Genomic DNA, 15,963 nt, shown 5'->3' with positions numbered 1-15,963 from the left:
GGATCTGAGGGGTTGCTATGGTAACAGCTCCTCCACACAAGGTCTTATAGATCTCACCGTGTGTCTCAGCACCAGTTTTAGGCCCCGTTCCCACTGAGCAAAGGTAGCGGAATTACGCGACGGAATTGTCCGCCGCGGAATGCCGTTAGCCTCCCGCTCATAATGGGAGTCTATGGGAGGCGCGCGCTCCTGCTCTGTATGCGCTGAAGAATGAACATGTTCATTCTTCAGCGCGGACAGGGCAGGAGCGCGCGCCTCCCATAGACTCCCATTTTGATCGGGAGGCTAACGGCATTCCGCGGCGGACAATTCCGTCGCGGAATTCCGCTATCTTTGCTCAGTGGGAACGGGGCCTTAGAATACAGGCGCCGACTTCACATAGTTGTTTAGTGGATTTCGGTGATGACCTTCGACATAGATTTTGAGGACATAAAGGCCGGTTTCACACTACATAAAAAACACAACCGTATTTCATAAAAACGGCCGTGTTTGCACAAACAACTGCAGTTATTTGCAAAATAACGGCCGTTGTTCGAGCAAATACGGCCATTTTATGAAATACGGCCGTGTTTTTTGCGTAGTATGAACATAGCCTAACCCCTTAAGGATCGGGCCAACTTTTGCGGTTTCGTTTTTTCCTCCTCGTCTTCTAAGACCCATTACTCTTTTATTTTTCCCCCTACAGGGCCAGGTGAGGGCTTGTTTTTTTCAGGAGCAGGTGCACTTTGTACCTCTTTCAATCTGCCATAAAATGAATGATGGAACCCCCAAAATATCATTTATGGGGTGAATCTGGGTCAAAAAATGTGATCCCACGATTTTTTGGGGGGGATCCCTGTTTAGGTAACGCGCTTTACGGTAAAACTGGCATATATTTTCGTTATTCGACAGGTCGGTCTGAATACAGTGATGTGCATGGTTACTAGGTTTTCAAACGTTTTACTATTTTTATTAGCAGCAAAACTTTTTTTTGCAAATAAGTATATTTAAAATTTATTTTTTCACGTACAGGGTTGTATGGGGCATCATTTTTTGCGCCATGATCTCTAGTTTTTATCACTATTAATTTTTTTTGTACATAAAATGTAATTTAAAAAAAAGCAATCTCTGCGTATTTTTGTTCACGCCGTTCTCTGTGTGGAAATAGTAATGTTTTCTTTCATAAGATCCGAAGATTACGCATGCTACAGTATATTATATGTTAATCAACTTTATTATTTTTATGTGTTTATAAAATGAAAAGGGGGTGATTTTAACTTTTATTGGGGGAGGGGCTATGGGGCATTTTTTTAAACTTTAATTGATTTTTTTTTTACACTCTTTAGGTCCCCTTTTACATTACTACATTAGATTCAACACACTGATCACTGCTATGCCATAGCATAGTAGGGATCAGTGTAATCTGTGATCTTCTAGGACTTATCAACTGCTGTTTGTCCTGACTGCTCTCTGCTGCCACCTCTGTCCATGTCAGGAACTGTCCAGAGCAGCAGCAAATCCCCATAGAAAACCTCTCCTACTCTGGACAGTTCCTGACATGGACAGAGGTGGCAGCAGAGAGCACAGTGTCAGACTGGAGAGAATACACCACTTCCTGCAGGACACACAGCAGCTAATAAGTACTAGAAGACCGGAGATTTATTTATTTTTTAAATAAATCTCTGGCTCTTTCTGATTTAAAAGACAATTTTTTTGGTGAACATAATTTAATACTGTCATGTGACCATAGACAAAGCGAAATCTACTTACAGGGCAATCAGAATCTGCCACAAATCTGCAGCAGTGTGAACAGAGGCTGAGCTGGGACAGACACTGTGGCATTGGATTAATCAGCTTTATGTGAACACGGCTTAATGCACATCTGTACGGCCATGTTCAGACAGGCTGGATTTTCTTCCATTTTTCTTCACAATTTTGCATGTGGAAAATCTGTGAGTACAGATCTGTGAGTCTGTGAGAAAATCTGTGAGTACAGCAACACCAATATGAATGACCCCTATTATAGGCAGCAAGAATCGGAAAACGAGAACCAGAGAGTGAGAATCAGCGAGAATCAGAGAGCAAGAAAGAGTGCAAATCAGTGAGAGAGAACCAGAGAGCGAGAGAACCAGAGAGAGAGAGAACCAGAGAGCGAGAACCAGAGAGCGAGAATCAGAGAGAGAGAACCAGAGAGCGAGAGAACCAGAGAGAGAGAGAACCAGAGAGAGAGAGAACCAGAGAGCGAGAATCAGAGAGAGAGAACCAGAGAGCGAGAGAACCAGAGAGAGAACCAGAGAGTGAGAATCAGCGAGAATCAGAGAGCAAGAAAGAGTGCAAATCAGTGAGAGAGAACCAGAGAGAGAGAGAACCAGAGAGCGAGAACCAGAGAGCGAGAATCAGAGAGCGAGAGAACCAGAGAGAGAGAACCAGAGAGTGAGAATCAGCGAGAATCAGAGAGCAAGAAAGAGTGCAAATCAGTGAGAGAGAACCAGAGAGCGAGAGAACCAGAGAGAGAGAGAACCAGAGAGAGAGAACCAGAGAGAACCAGAGAGAGAGAACCAGAGAGAGAGAGAACCAGAGAGAGAGAGAACCAGAGAGTGAGAATCAGAGAGAATCAGAGAGCAAGAAAGAGTGCAAATCAGTGAGAGAGAACCAGAGAGCGAGAGAACCAGAGAGAGACAGAACCAGAGAGAGAGAACCAGAGAGAAACAGAGAGAGAGAACCAGATAGCGAGAATCAGAGAGAGAATCAGAGAGAGAGAACCAGAGAGAGAGAACCAGAGAGAGAACTAGATTGAGAACCAGAGTGAGAACCAGAGAGAGTCAGAGAGCGAAAACCAAGAGTGAGAATCGGAGAGAGAACCAGAGAGAGAGAACCAGACAGTCAGAACCAGAGAGAGAGAACCAGAGAGAGAGAACCAGAGAGAGAGAGAGAGAACCAGAGAGTGAGTCAGAGAGCGAGAATCAGAGAATGAGAATCAGAGAACGAGAACCAGAGAGAACCAGAGAGCGAGAATCAGAGAGAGAGAGAACCAGAGAGCGAGAATCAGAGAGAGAACCAGAGAGTGAGAACCAGAGAGAGAGAATCAGAGAGAGAGAGAACCAGAGAGCGAGAACCAGAGAGCGAATCAGAGAGCGAAAATCAGAGATAGAGAACCAGAGAGAGAGAACCAGAGAGTGAGTCAGAGAGCGAGAATCAGAGAGAGAACCAGAGAGAGAGAACCAGAGAGAGAATAAGACAGTGAGAACCAGAGTCAGAACCAGAGAGAGAGAACCAGAGAGTGAGTCAGAGAGCGAGAATCAGAGAACGAGAATCAGAGAACCAGAACCAGAGAGCGAGAATCAGAGAGAGAGAGAACCAGAGAGCGAGAATCAGAGAGAGAACCAGAGTGAGAACCAGAGAGAGAATCAGAGAGAGAGAAAAAGAGAGAACCAGAGAGCGAGAACCAGAGAGAGAATCAGAGAGAGAGAGAGAGAGAACCAGAGAGAGAGAATCAGAGAATGAGAATCAGAGAGAGAGAACCAGAGTCAGAACCAGAGACAGACAACCAGAGAGAGAAAACCAGAGACAGAGAGAACCAGAGAGAGAGAACCAGACAGTGAGAACCAGAGTCAGAACCAGAGAGAGAGTCAGAGAACGAGAATCAGAGAGCGAGAATCAGAGAGGGAGAGAACCAGAGAGTGAGAACCAGAGAGAGAAAATCACAGAGAGAGAGAGAGAACCAGAGAGCGAGAACCAGAGAGAGAATCAGAGAGCGAGAGAGAACCAGAGAGTGAGAATCAGAGAATAAGAATCAGAGAGCGAAAATCAGAGAGAGAGAACCAGAGAGCGAGAACCAGAGAGAGAATCAGAGAGCGAGAGAGAACCAGAGAGTGAGAATCAGAGAATAAGAATCAGAGAGCGAAAATCAGAGAGAGAGAACCAGAGAACGAGAATCAGAGAGCGAGAATCAGAGAGAGAGAACCAGAGAGTGAGAACCAGAGAACGAGAATCAGAGAGCGAGAATCAGAGAGAGAGAACAAGAGAGCGAGAACCAGAGAGCGTCCCCGGGCCAGAAGGTAAATGCAGAAAGCGTCACATGGTGCAGGAATCCTCACAGGAGCCGCCTCGTGGTGCCGCTTTATATGACCGTCACTTTATGCTGCAGAAAGGCGGAGGACGGCGATTATCCCCAAATCTGCAATAAAATGTCAGAAGCCGCCGATCTGCAATAAAACCTGCCGATCTGCAGCAAAATCTTTCCTTTTTTTTACACCAAATTTTTTGAGTTCTAGGATCTGTTCACACAGACTGAACGGCTGCAGAGTGTGACTGCCCACAGGGTTGGTTCACTCCACGTTTCTGCTGGTTGTTTAAAGTTATAGGGAGAAAAAAAAAGAGATGCAAGAACGTCCGCTGCTGTATACCTCGAACTGCACCAGCCATTCCCACTAAGACGGATCCAATGTTTTTTGACGTTCACATAAATGCAGGTGAGCATCTGTCACTGAAATGTAACGTATAGAAACTGCTCCCCATGTACCCCCCTCCTCTCACACACCCTGCTCCCCATGTACCCCCCCCTCACACACCCTGCTCCCCATGTACCCCCCTCCTCTCACACACCCTGCTCCCCATGTACCCCCCCCTCACACACCCTGCTCCCCATGTACCCCCCCTCACACACCCTGCTCCCCATGTACCCCCCTCCTCTCACACACCCTGCTCCCCATGTACCCCCCTCCTCTCACACACCCTGCTCCCCATGTACCCCCCCTCACACACCCTGCTCCCCATGTACCCCCCTCCTCTCACACACCCTGCTCCCCATGTACCCCCCTCCTCTCACACACCCTGCTCCCCATGTACCCCCCTCCTCTCACACACCCTGCTCCCCATGTACCCCCCTCCTCTCACACACCCTGCTCCCCAGAATGGTACGGCTCTCTCACACAGCCTGCTCCCCATGTACCCCCTCTCACACAGCCTGCTCCCCATGTACCCCCTCTCACACAGCCTGCTTCCCATGTAACCCCCTCTCACACCGCCTGCTCCCCATGTACCCCCATTTCACACAGCCTGCTTCCCATGCCCCCCTCTCTCACACAGCCTGCTCCTCTTGGTCCCCCTCTCTCACACAGCCCGCTCCCCATGTACCCTCCTCTCACACAGCCTGCTTCCCATGTAACCCCCTCTCACACAGCCTGCTCCCCATGTACCCCCATTTCACACAGCCTGCTTCCTATGCCCCCCCTCTCTCACACTGCCTGCTCCTCTTAGTCCTCCTCTCTCACACAGCCCGCTCACCATGTACTCCCCTCTCACACATCCTGCTCCCCATGTACCCCCTCTCACACAGCCTGCTCCCCATGGTCCTCCTCTCACACAGCCTGCTCCCCATGTACTCCCCTCTCACACAGCCTGCTCCCCATGTACTCCCCTCTCACACAGCCTGCTCCCCATGTACCACCTCTCTCACACAGCCTGCTCCCCATGTAACCCCCTCTCACACAGCCTGCTCCCCATGTACCCCCCTCTCACACAGCCTGCTCCCCATGTACCCCCCCTTTCACACAGCCTGCTTCCCATGCCCCCCCTCTCTCACACAGCCTGCTCCTCTTGGTCCCCCTCTCTCACACAGCCCGTTCCCCATGTACCCTCCTCTCACACAGCCTGCTCCCCATGTACCCCCCTCTCACACAGCCTGCTCCCCATGGTCCCCCTCTCACACAGCCTGCTCCCCATGTACTCCCATCTCACACAGCCTGCTCCCCATGTACTCCCCTCTCACAAAGCCTGCTCCCCATTTACCCCCTCTCTCACACAGCCTGCTCCCCATGTACTCCCCTCTCATACAGCCTGCTCCCCATGGCCCCCTCTCTCACACAGCCTGCTCCCCATGTACCCCCCTCTCACACAGCCTGCTCCTCATGTACCCCCTCTCTCACACAGGCTTCTCCCCATGTACCCCCCTCACACAGCCTGCTCCCCATGTACCCCCCCTCACACAGCCTGCTCCCCATGTACCCCCCCTGCTTTCACACACCCTGCTCCCCAGAATGGTACGGCTCTCTCACACAGCCTGCTCCCCATGTACCTCCCTCTCACACAGTCTGCTCCCCATGTAACCCCCTCTCACACAGCCTGCTCCCCATGTAACCCCCTTTCACACAGCCTGCTTCCCATGGCCCCCCTCTCTCACACAGCCTGCTCCTCTTGGTCCCCCTCTCTCACAGAGCCCGCTCCCCATGTACCCTCCTCTCACACAGTCTGCTCCCCATGTACCCCCCTCTCACACAGCCTGCTCCCCATGTACCCCCTCTCACACAGCCTGCTCCCCATGTACCCCACTCTCCCACAGCCTGCTCCCCATGGTCCCCCTCTCACACAGCCTGTTCCCCATGTACTCCCCTCTCACACAGCCTGCTCCCCATGTACTCCCCTCTCACACAGCCTGCTCCCCATGGCCCCCCCTCGCTCACACAGCCTGCTCCCCATGTACCCTCCCTCTCACACAGCCTGCTCCCCATGTACACCCCTCTCACACAGCCTGCTCCCCATGTACCCCCCTCTCACACAGCCTGCTCCCCATGTACCCTCCCTCTCACACAGCATGCTCCCCATGTACACCCCTCTCACACAGCCTGCTCCCCATGGCCTCCCTCTCTCACACAGCCTGCTCCCCATGGCCCCCCTCTCTCACACAGTCTGCTCCCCATAGTCCCCCTCTCTCACACAGCCTGCTCCCCATGTACCCCCCTCTCTCACACAGCCTGCTCCCCATGTACCCCCCCTCTCACACAGCCTGCTCCCCATGTACCCCCCTCTCACAAAGCCTGCTGCCCATGTACCCCCCTCTCACACAGCCTGCTCCCCATGTACCCCCCCTCCTCTGACACACCCTGCTCCCCAGAATGGTACGGCTCTCTCACACAGCCTGCTCCCCATGTACCTCCCTCTCACACAGTCTGCTCCCCATGTACCCCACTCTCACACAGCCTGCTCCCCATGTACTCCCCTCTCACACAGCCTGCTCCCCATGTACTCCCCTCTCACACAGCCTGCTCCCCATGTACCCCCCTCTCTCACACAGCCTGCTCCCCATGTACCCTCCCTCTCACACAGCTTGCTCCCCATGTACCCCCCTCTCACACAGCCTGCTCCCCATGGCCTCCCTCTCTCACACAGCCTGCTCCCCATGTACTCCCCTCTCACACAGCCTTCTCCCCATGTACTCCCCTCTCACACAGCCTGCTCCCCATGTACTCCCCTCTCACACAGCCTGCTTCCCATGTACTCCCCTCTCATACAGCCTGCTCCCCATGGCCCCCGTCTCTCACACAGCCTGCTTCCCATGGCTCCCTCTCTCACACAGTCTGCTCCCCATAGTCCCCCTCTCTCACACAGCCTGCTCCCCATGTACCCCCCTCTCTCACACAGCCTGCTCCCCATTGCCCCCCTCTCTCACACAGCCTGCTCCCCATGTACACCCCTCTCACACAGCCTGCTCCCCATGGCCTCCCTCTCTCACACAGCCTGCTCCCCATGTACTCCCCTCTCACACAGCCTGCTCCCCATGTACTCCCCTCTCACACAGCCTGCTCCCCATGTACTCCCCTCTCACACAGCCTGCTCCCCATGTACCCCCCTCTCTCACACAGCCTGCTCCCCATGTACCCCCGTCTCTCACACAGCCTGCTTCCCATGGCCCCCCTCTCTCACACAGTCTGCTCCCCATAGTCCCCCTCTCTCACACAGCCTGCTCCCCATGTACCCCCCTCTCTCACACAGCCTGCTCCCCATGTACCCCCCCTCTCACACAGCCTGCTCCCCATGTACCCCCCTCTCACAAAGCCTGCTGCCCATGTACCCCCCTCTCACACAGCCTGCTCCCCATGTACCCCCCCTCCTCTGACACACCCTGCTCCCCAGAATGGTACGGCTCTCTCACACAGCCTGCTCCCCATGTACCTCCCTCTCACACAGTCTGCTCCCCATGTACCCCACTCTCACACAGCCTGCTCCCCATGTACCCTCCCTCTCACACAGCTTGCTCCCCATGTACACCCCTCTCACACAGCCTGCTCCCCATGGCCTCCCTCTCTCACACAGCCTGCTCCCCATGTACTCCCCTCTCACACAGCCTGCTCCCCATGTACTCCCCTCTCACACAGCCTGCTCCCCATGTACTCCCCTCTCACACAGCCTTCTCCCCATGTACTCCCCTCTCACACAGCCTTCTCCCCATGTACTCCCCTCTCACACAGCCTGCTCCCCATGTACTCCCCTCTCACACAGCCTGCTCCCCATGTACTCCCCTCTCACACAGCCTGCTCCCCATGTACACCCCTCTCACACAGCCTGCTCCCCATGTACTCCCCTCTCACACAGCCTGCTCCCCATGTACTCCCCTCTCACACAGCCTGCTTCCCATGTACTCCCCTCTCATACAGCCTGCTCCCCATGGCCCCCGTCTCTCACACAGCCTGCTTCCCATGGCTCCCTCTCTCACACAGTCTGCTCCCCATAGTCCCCCTCTCTCACACAGCCTGCTCCCCATGTACCCCCCTCTCTCACACAGCCTGCTCCCCATTGCCCCCCTCTCTCACACAGCCTGCTCCCCATGTACCCCCCCTCACACAGCCTGCTCCCCATGTACCCCCCTCTCACAAAGCCTGCTGCCCATGTACCCCCCTCTCACACAGCCTGCTCCCCATGTACCCCCCTCTCACACAGCCTGCTCCCCATGTACCCCCCTCTCACACAGCCTGCTCCCCATGTACCCCCCTCTCACAAAGCCTGCTGCCCATGTACCCCCCTCTCACACAGCCTGCTCCCCATGTACCCCCCTCCTCTGACACACCCTGCTCCCCAGAATGGTACGGCTCTCTCACACAGCCTGCTCCCCATGTACCTCCCTCTCACACAGTATGCTCCCCATGTACCCCACTCTCACACAGCCTGCTCCCCATGTACCCCCCTTTCACACAGCCTTCTTCCCATGGCCCTCCTCTCTCACACAGCCTGCTCCTCTTGGTCCCCCTCTCTCACAGAGCCCCCTCCCCATGTACCCTCCTCTCACACAGTCTGCTCCCCATGTATCCTCCTCTCACACAGTCTGCTCCCCATGTATCCCCCTCTCACACAGCCTGCTCCCCATGTACCCCCCTCACACAGCCTGCTCCCCATGTACCCCCTCTCACACAGCCTGCTCCCCATGTACCCCCTCTCACACAGCCTGCTCCCCATGTACCCCCTCTCACACAGCCTGCTCCCCATGTACCCCCTCTCACACAGCCTGCTTTCCATGTACCCCCCTCTCACACAGCCTGCTCCTCATGTACCCCCCTCTCACACAGCCTGCTCCCCATGTACCCCCCTCTCACACAGCCTGCTCCCCATGTACCCCCCCTCTCACACAGCCTGCTCCCCATGTACCCCCCTCTCTCACACAGCCTGCTCCCCATGTACCCCCCTCTCACACAGCCTGCTCCTCATGTACCCCCCTCTTACACAGGCTGCTCCCCATGTACCCCCCTCACACAGCCTGCTCCCCATGTACCCCCCCTCCTCTCACACACCCTGCTCCCCAGAATGGTACGGCTCTCTCACACAGCCTGCTCCCCATGTACCTCCCTCTCACACAGTCTGCTTCCCATGTACCCCCCTCTCACACAGCCTGCTCCCCATGTACCCCCCTTTCACACAGCCTGCTCCCCATGTACCCCCCATACACAGCCTGCTTCCCATGGCCCCCCTCTCTCACACAGCCTGCTCCTCTTGGTCCCCCTCTCTCACAGATCCCGCTCCCCAGGTACCCTCCTCTCACACAGTCTGCTCCCCATGTACCCCCCTCTCACACAGCCTGCTCCCCATGTACCCCCCCTCACACAGCCTGCTCCCCATGTACCCCCTCTCACACAGCCTGCTCCCCATGTACCCCCCTCACACAGCCTGCTCCCCATGTACCCCCCTCTCACACAGCCTGCTCCCCATGTACCCCCCTCTCACACAGCCTGCTCCCCATGTACCCCCTCTCACACAGCCTGCTCCCCATGTGCTCCCCTCTCACACAGCCTGCTCCCCATGTACCCCATCTCTCACACAGCCTGCTCCCCATGTACCCCCGTCTCACACAGCCTGCTCCTCATGTACCCCCCTCTCACACAGCCTGCTTCCCATGTACTCCCCTCTCATACAGCCTGCTCACCATGGCCCCCGTCTCTCACACAGCCTGCTCCCCATGTATCCCCCTCTCTCACACAGCCTGCTACCCATGGCCCCCCTCTCTCACACAGCCTGCTCCCCATGTACCCTCCTCTCATACAGCCTGCTCCCCATGTACCCCCCTCTCACACAGCCTGCTCCCCATGTACTCCCCTCTCACACAGCCTGCTTCCCATGGCCTCCCTCTCTCACACAGCCTGCTCCCCATGTACCCCCCTCTCACACAGCCTGCTTTCCATGTACCCCCTCTCACACAGCCTGCTCCCCATGTACTCCCCCCTCACACAGCCTGCTCCCCATGTACCCCCCTCTCACACAGCCTGCTCCCCATGTACCCCCCTCACACAGCCTGCTCCCCATGTACCCCCTTTCACACAGCCTGCTCCCCATGTACCCCCCCTCACACAGCCTGCTCCCCATGTACCCCCCTTTCACACAGCCTGCTCCCCATGTACCCCCCCTCACACAGCCTGCTCCCCATGTACCCCCCCCTCACACAGCCTGCTCCCCATGTACTCCCCTCTCATACAGCCTGCTCCCCATGGCCCCCGTCTCTCACACAGCCTGCTTCCCATGGCTCCCTCTCTCACACAGTCTGCTCCCCATAGTCCCCCTCTCTCACACAGCCTGCTCCCCATGTACCCCCCTCTCTCACACAGCCTGCTCCCCATGTACCCCCCCTCACACAGCCTGCTCCCCATGTACCCCCCTCTCACAAAGCCTGCTGCCCATGTACCCCCCTCTCACACAGCCTGCTCCCCATGTACCCTCCTCTCACACAGCCTGCTCCCCATGTACCCCCTCTCACACAGCCTGCTTCCCATGTACCCCCCCCTCACACAGCCTGCTCCCCATGACTTCCATTAATGGTTTGGAGGAGGATACAGTAAACCAATCACTTAACAAAAAAACTAATGCTGCGTTTACACAGAGAGATTTATCTGACAGATTTCTGAAGCCAAAGCCAGGAATGGATTTGGAAAGGGGATAGATCCCAGTCTTTCCTCTATGACCTGTTCTCTGTTTAAAGTCTGTTCCTGGCTTTGGCTTCAAAGAACTGTTAGATAAATCTGTCTGTGTAAACGCAGCATAATGGTGCATTTACACAGACAGATTTATCTGACAGATTTTTGACGCCAAAGCCAGGAGCAGACTATAAACAGGGAACAGGTCATAAGGAAAGACTGAGGTTTGTCCTCTTTTCAAATCCATTCCTGGCTTTGGTTTCCAGAATCTGTCAGATAAATCTGGCTGTGTAAACGCACCATTACAAATAAGAAAATAGTCCTTCCAAGTAGATTCTGCAGTGACGTCACAGACCTAGCGCGGAGGAATAATCTCTATCTGTACCCGGGATCTGCGGGGGGATTCGACGCTAAGGTATGACGATGAGGTGGCGGAGGGATCTAATGCCGAGGAGTCGGAGGTAGCGAGGGGGATCTGACGCTGAGTCTACGCAGGCGGCGAAGGGATCCTACGCATAGGACGCGGAGGACGCGGAGGAGGCGAAGGGATCTGACGCTCAGCCTACGCAGGTGGCGGAGGGATCCTACGCATAGGACGCGGAGGTGGCGAAGGGATCTGACGCTCAGCCTACGCAGGTGGCGGAGGGATCCTACGCATAGGATGCGGAGTAGGCGAAGGGGGCGGAGGGATCTGACGGTGACTCTGCGCAGGGTGCGGAGTTGGCGGAGGGAGACGTGCTGTATCTGAACCGGAGGGGTTACCGAAGCGGGAAGTAAGCGGAGCGGATACTGAGCAGTTCATGTGTGTGAATTAGAGCCAGGGACAGAAGCCATTGTGCCCTCCTGGGTGTATGTGCGCCCGGGGTGGGAGGAGTCACGTGACGCGCCATTCTGTACAGTGACTGGTGTAAGGCTGCCTTCACATCATCAGATTTTGATGCGTTTTCTGAGCCTCAGTCTCAGTCCTCCTGTTACACATCCCTATGTCTCCTGCAGGTGTCCCTGCTGCTGTGGTGGATGTGGCTGCAGAGGCCTCCTGAGGTGTGTGTGGCCGCCATGTTGGATCCGCTGTGAGGCCGGGTGATGGGCGGCGCAGGTAGATGGCGAATGTGCACAGTGATGGCGGCGGCTCCAATCACCACATCCTGGGGCCGGGACATAGATCTGTATGTCAGTCACCTGCCGGGTATAGATGGTGTCCAGGTACAACAGCGGCAGCGTATAGAAGACGGCCGGCCAGGATGGAGAGCAGTTATGCCGGTGTGTAGTCGTAGTCAGACTGCCTGTGCTGTAGTCGTAGTCAGGCCCGCCTGTGCTGTAGTCGTAGTCAGGCCCGCCTGTGCTGTAGTTGTAGTCAGACTGCCTGTGCTGTAGTCGTAGTCAGGCCCGCCTGTGCTGTAGTCGTAGTCAGGCCCGCCTGTGCTGTAGTCGTAGTCAGGCCCGCCTGTGCTGTAGTCGTAGTCAGGCCCGCCTGTGCTGTAGTCGTAGTCAGGCCCGCCTGTGCTGTAGTCGTAGTCAGGCCCGCCTGTGCTGTAGTCGTAGTCAGGCCCGCCTGTGCTGTAGTCGTAGTCAGGCCCGCCTGTGCTGTAGTCGTAGTCAGGCCCGCCTGTGCATGTTTCAATCCGGAAATTACAGGAAAACTGCCAGTGGGTTGGTGCATATGATGGTCCCTGTACTGGCATAGCTGCTGATCCCTGTATATATGATGGTCCCTGTACTGGCATAGCTGCTGATCCCTGTATATGATGGTCCCTGTACTGGCAGAGCTGCTGATCCCTGTATATGATGGTCCCTGTACTGGCAGAGCTGCTGATCCCTGTATATATGATGGTCCCTGTACTGGCAGAGCTGCTGATCCCTGTATATGATGGTCCCTGTACTGGCAGAGCTGCTGATCCCTGTATATATGATGGTCCCTGTACTGGCAGAGCTGCTGATCCCTGTATATATGATGGTCCCTGTACTGGCAGAGCTGCTGATCCCTGTATATATGATGGTCCCTGTACTGGCAGGGCTGCTGATCCCTGTGCATATGATGGTCCCTGTACTGGCAGAGCTGCTGATCCCTGTATATATGATGGTCCCTGTACTGGCAGAGCTGCTAATCTCGGACCCTCACGCCTGCCGGCTTCTAAAGATCAGTATGATGACTGCGGAAGGAAGAGGAGACTCAGAAACAGCGGAGGAGAAAAGAGAATCGGTGCCAGGATCTGCAGCTCGGCCATCCCAGGATCAGATGTAGCGGCCAGCTGATCGCAACGTTCTGAGGAGGAGAACGTGAAAAATGGTCCAGTCCTTAAGGGGTTAAATACTTCCTAACAATTCTGGAGCAGTGCTGTGCTGTTTCCTCTGCTCTTCCTCCTGGAAAACTATTGATTGCTGAGGACGCTGTGTCCCTACACGGTCCCTACTCACCTGCCAGTGCCTGCACTGTCCCTACATGGTCCCTACACACCTGCCAGTGCTTGCACTGTCCCTACATGGTTCCTACACACCTGCCAGTGCCTGCACTGTCCCTACATGGTCCCTACTCACCTGCCAGTGCCTGCACTGTCCCTACATGGTCCCTACACACCTGCCAGTGCCTGCACTGTCCCTACATGGTCCCTACACACCTGCCAGTGCCTGCACTGTCCCTACATGGTCCCTACTCACCTGCCAGTGCCTGCACTGTCCCTACATGGTCCCTACACACCTGCCAGTGCCTGCACTGTCCCTACATGGTCCCTACACACCTGCCAGTGCCTGCACTGTCCCTACATGGTCCCTACACACCAGTCAGTGTAGTCAGTGTTTGCACTGTCCCTTCATGGTCCCTACACACCTGCCAGTGCCTGCACTGTCCCTACATGGTCCCTACTCACCTGCCAGTGCCTGCACTGTCCCTACATGGTCCCTACTCACCTGCCAGTGCCTGCACTGTCCCTACATGGTCCCTACACACCTGCCAGTGCCTGCACTGTCCCTACATGGTCCCTACACACCTGCCAGTGCCTGCACTGTCCCTACATGGTCCCTACACACCAGTCAGTGTAGTCAGTGTTTGCACTGTCCCTGTATGGTCCCTACACACCAGTCTGTGCCTGCACTGTCCCTGTACGGTCCCTACACACCAGTCTGTGCCTGCACTGTCCCTGTACGGTCCCTACACACCAGTCGGTCCTTGTGGAGGTGTTCGTTCATACCCCTCCAGAGCGGCGGTCCTCAGCAGGTGTACAGATAGTGAGCGAATATACTATGAGGGGATGATGAGGTTCTCACTGCTTCCTCCTTCCTTCTCTCCCAGACATGAATAAGGATCGGATCTTAGAGACGCTGAAGAAGGAGGTGCGCTCCCTGCTGATCGCCTCTAAGCTGGGCCTGAGCGTTCAGGAGCTGGAGCGGGACTACCGCACCATGGTGGGCTCCCCGCTCCCCCTCAGGGCCCTGGACTACAGGTCCACCATGGAGCTGCTGCTGGATATGCCTGACGTGGTGAAGGTCTGCACCGGGGTGGACGGCAGCGTGATGCTGTCAGGTGAGTGCCGCTACTGTACATCTCACTTACCGTTAGTGTTCATCATCATCATCATCATCCTTCCCATCCATTACCTTCCTACCTATGTGCTCTTAATCTTATATTTCAGCTGTGGTGAATGAGGAAACAAAGGACATGGCGGAGCTGGTGTCCAGACAGAAGATCAGCGTCAAGAGGAAAGGGATCTGCAAACGCCGCATCGGACGCCCCTTGTCCCATATGGACCTGGTGAGACGGGGGCGAGTGGCCCCGGTGCTGCCGGCAGCTGTCAAGGGCGAATTACGGGACCTGCTGTCCATCTCTCCGCTGCTGGTCTCCCAGTTGGAGTCGGCCTACTATAAGCGGTTTGGCCGCAGCTTCCAGTACACCCGCTACGGCTTCTACTCCCTCATAGAAGTGCTGAGGTCCGTGTCCGACTTTGTGCAGGTGCAGCAGACGAGAGCCGGATCCTTACTGATCCTGAAGACTCCGGTCACTTACAGAGCAATGCCGAGTGAGTACCCCATATCTCCAGTAGTATTATATATTATATCAGGTTATATAGGACTCCTCCTCCTCCTCTCCCAGGCTCCGGTCTCCAGTATTATTATATATGATATTAGGATTATATATGACTCCTCCTCCTCCTCCTCTCCCAGGCTCCGGTCTCCAGTATTATATATTATATTAGGGTTATATAGGACTCCTCCTCCTCTCCCAGGCTCCGGTCTCCAGTATTATATATATCAGGATTATATATGACTCCTCCTCCTTCTCGTCCTCTCCCAGGCTCCGGTCTCCAGTATTATTATATATGATATTAGGATTATATATGACTCCTCCTCCTCCTCCTCTCCCAGGCTCTGGTCTCCAGTATTATATATTATATCAGGATTATATAGGACTCCTCCTCCTCCTCTCCCAGGCTCCGGTCTCCAGTATTATTATATATGATATTAGGATTATATAGGACTCCTCCTCCTTCTCGTCCTCTCCCAGGCTCCGGTCTCCAGTATTATTATATATGATATTAGGATTATATATGACTCCTCCTCCTTCTCGTCCTCTCCCAGGCTCCGGTCTCCAGTATTATTATATATGATATTAGGATTATATAGGACTCCTCCTCCTTCTCGTCCTCTCCCAGGCTCCGGTCTCCAGTATTATTATATATGATATTAGGATTATATATGACTCCTCCTCCTTCTCGTCCTCTCCCAGGCTCCGGTCTCCAGTATTATTATATATGATATTAGGATTATATAGGACTCCTCCTCCTCCTCCTCCTCTCCCAGGCTCTGGTCTCCAGTATTATAT

At 54.8% G+C, this 15,963-nt stretch overlaps 1 protein-coding gene across 9 annotated transcripts in view; it reads left to right on the top strand.

The window, feature by feature from the left end:
* The window catches only part of TDRD5 (tudor domain containing 5), a 73,805-nt gene that overhangs the window by 17,920 nt on the left and 39,922 nt on the right, over positions 1–15,963 (top strand). For 4 of the 9 annotated variants that reach the window (XR_011364206.1, XM_069979660.1, XM_069979661.1 and 1 more), the window contains exons 1-3: positions 11,797–11,818; positions 14,437–14,667; positions 14,777–15,160. Coding sequence is in view for 8 of the 9 variants with exons in the window: in XM_069979660.1 (XP_069835761.1) it covers positions 11,812–11,818; positions 14,437–14,667; positions 14,777–15,160 (622 nt within the window). In the remaining variant the exon portion in view is untranslated. The other 5 variants (XM_069979656.1, XM_069979657.1, XM_069979654.1 and 2 more) reach the window with 5 other exon arrangements.

This window comes from Dendropsophus ebraccatus, chromosome 8, assembly GCF_027789765.1.
Source record: "Dendropsophus ebraccatus isolate aDenEbr1 chromosome 8, aDenEbr1.pat, whole genome shotgun sequence".
Lineage (NCBI taxonomy): Eukaryota > Metazoa > Chordata > Amphibia > Anura > Hylidae > Dendropsophus > Dendropsophus ebraccatus.
This window is presented reverse-complemented; position numbering and strand designations above follow the sequence as displayed.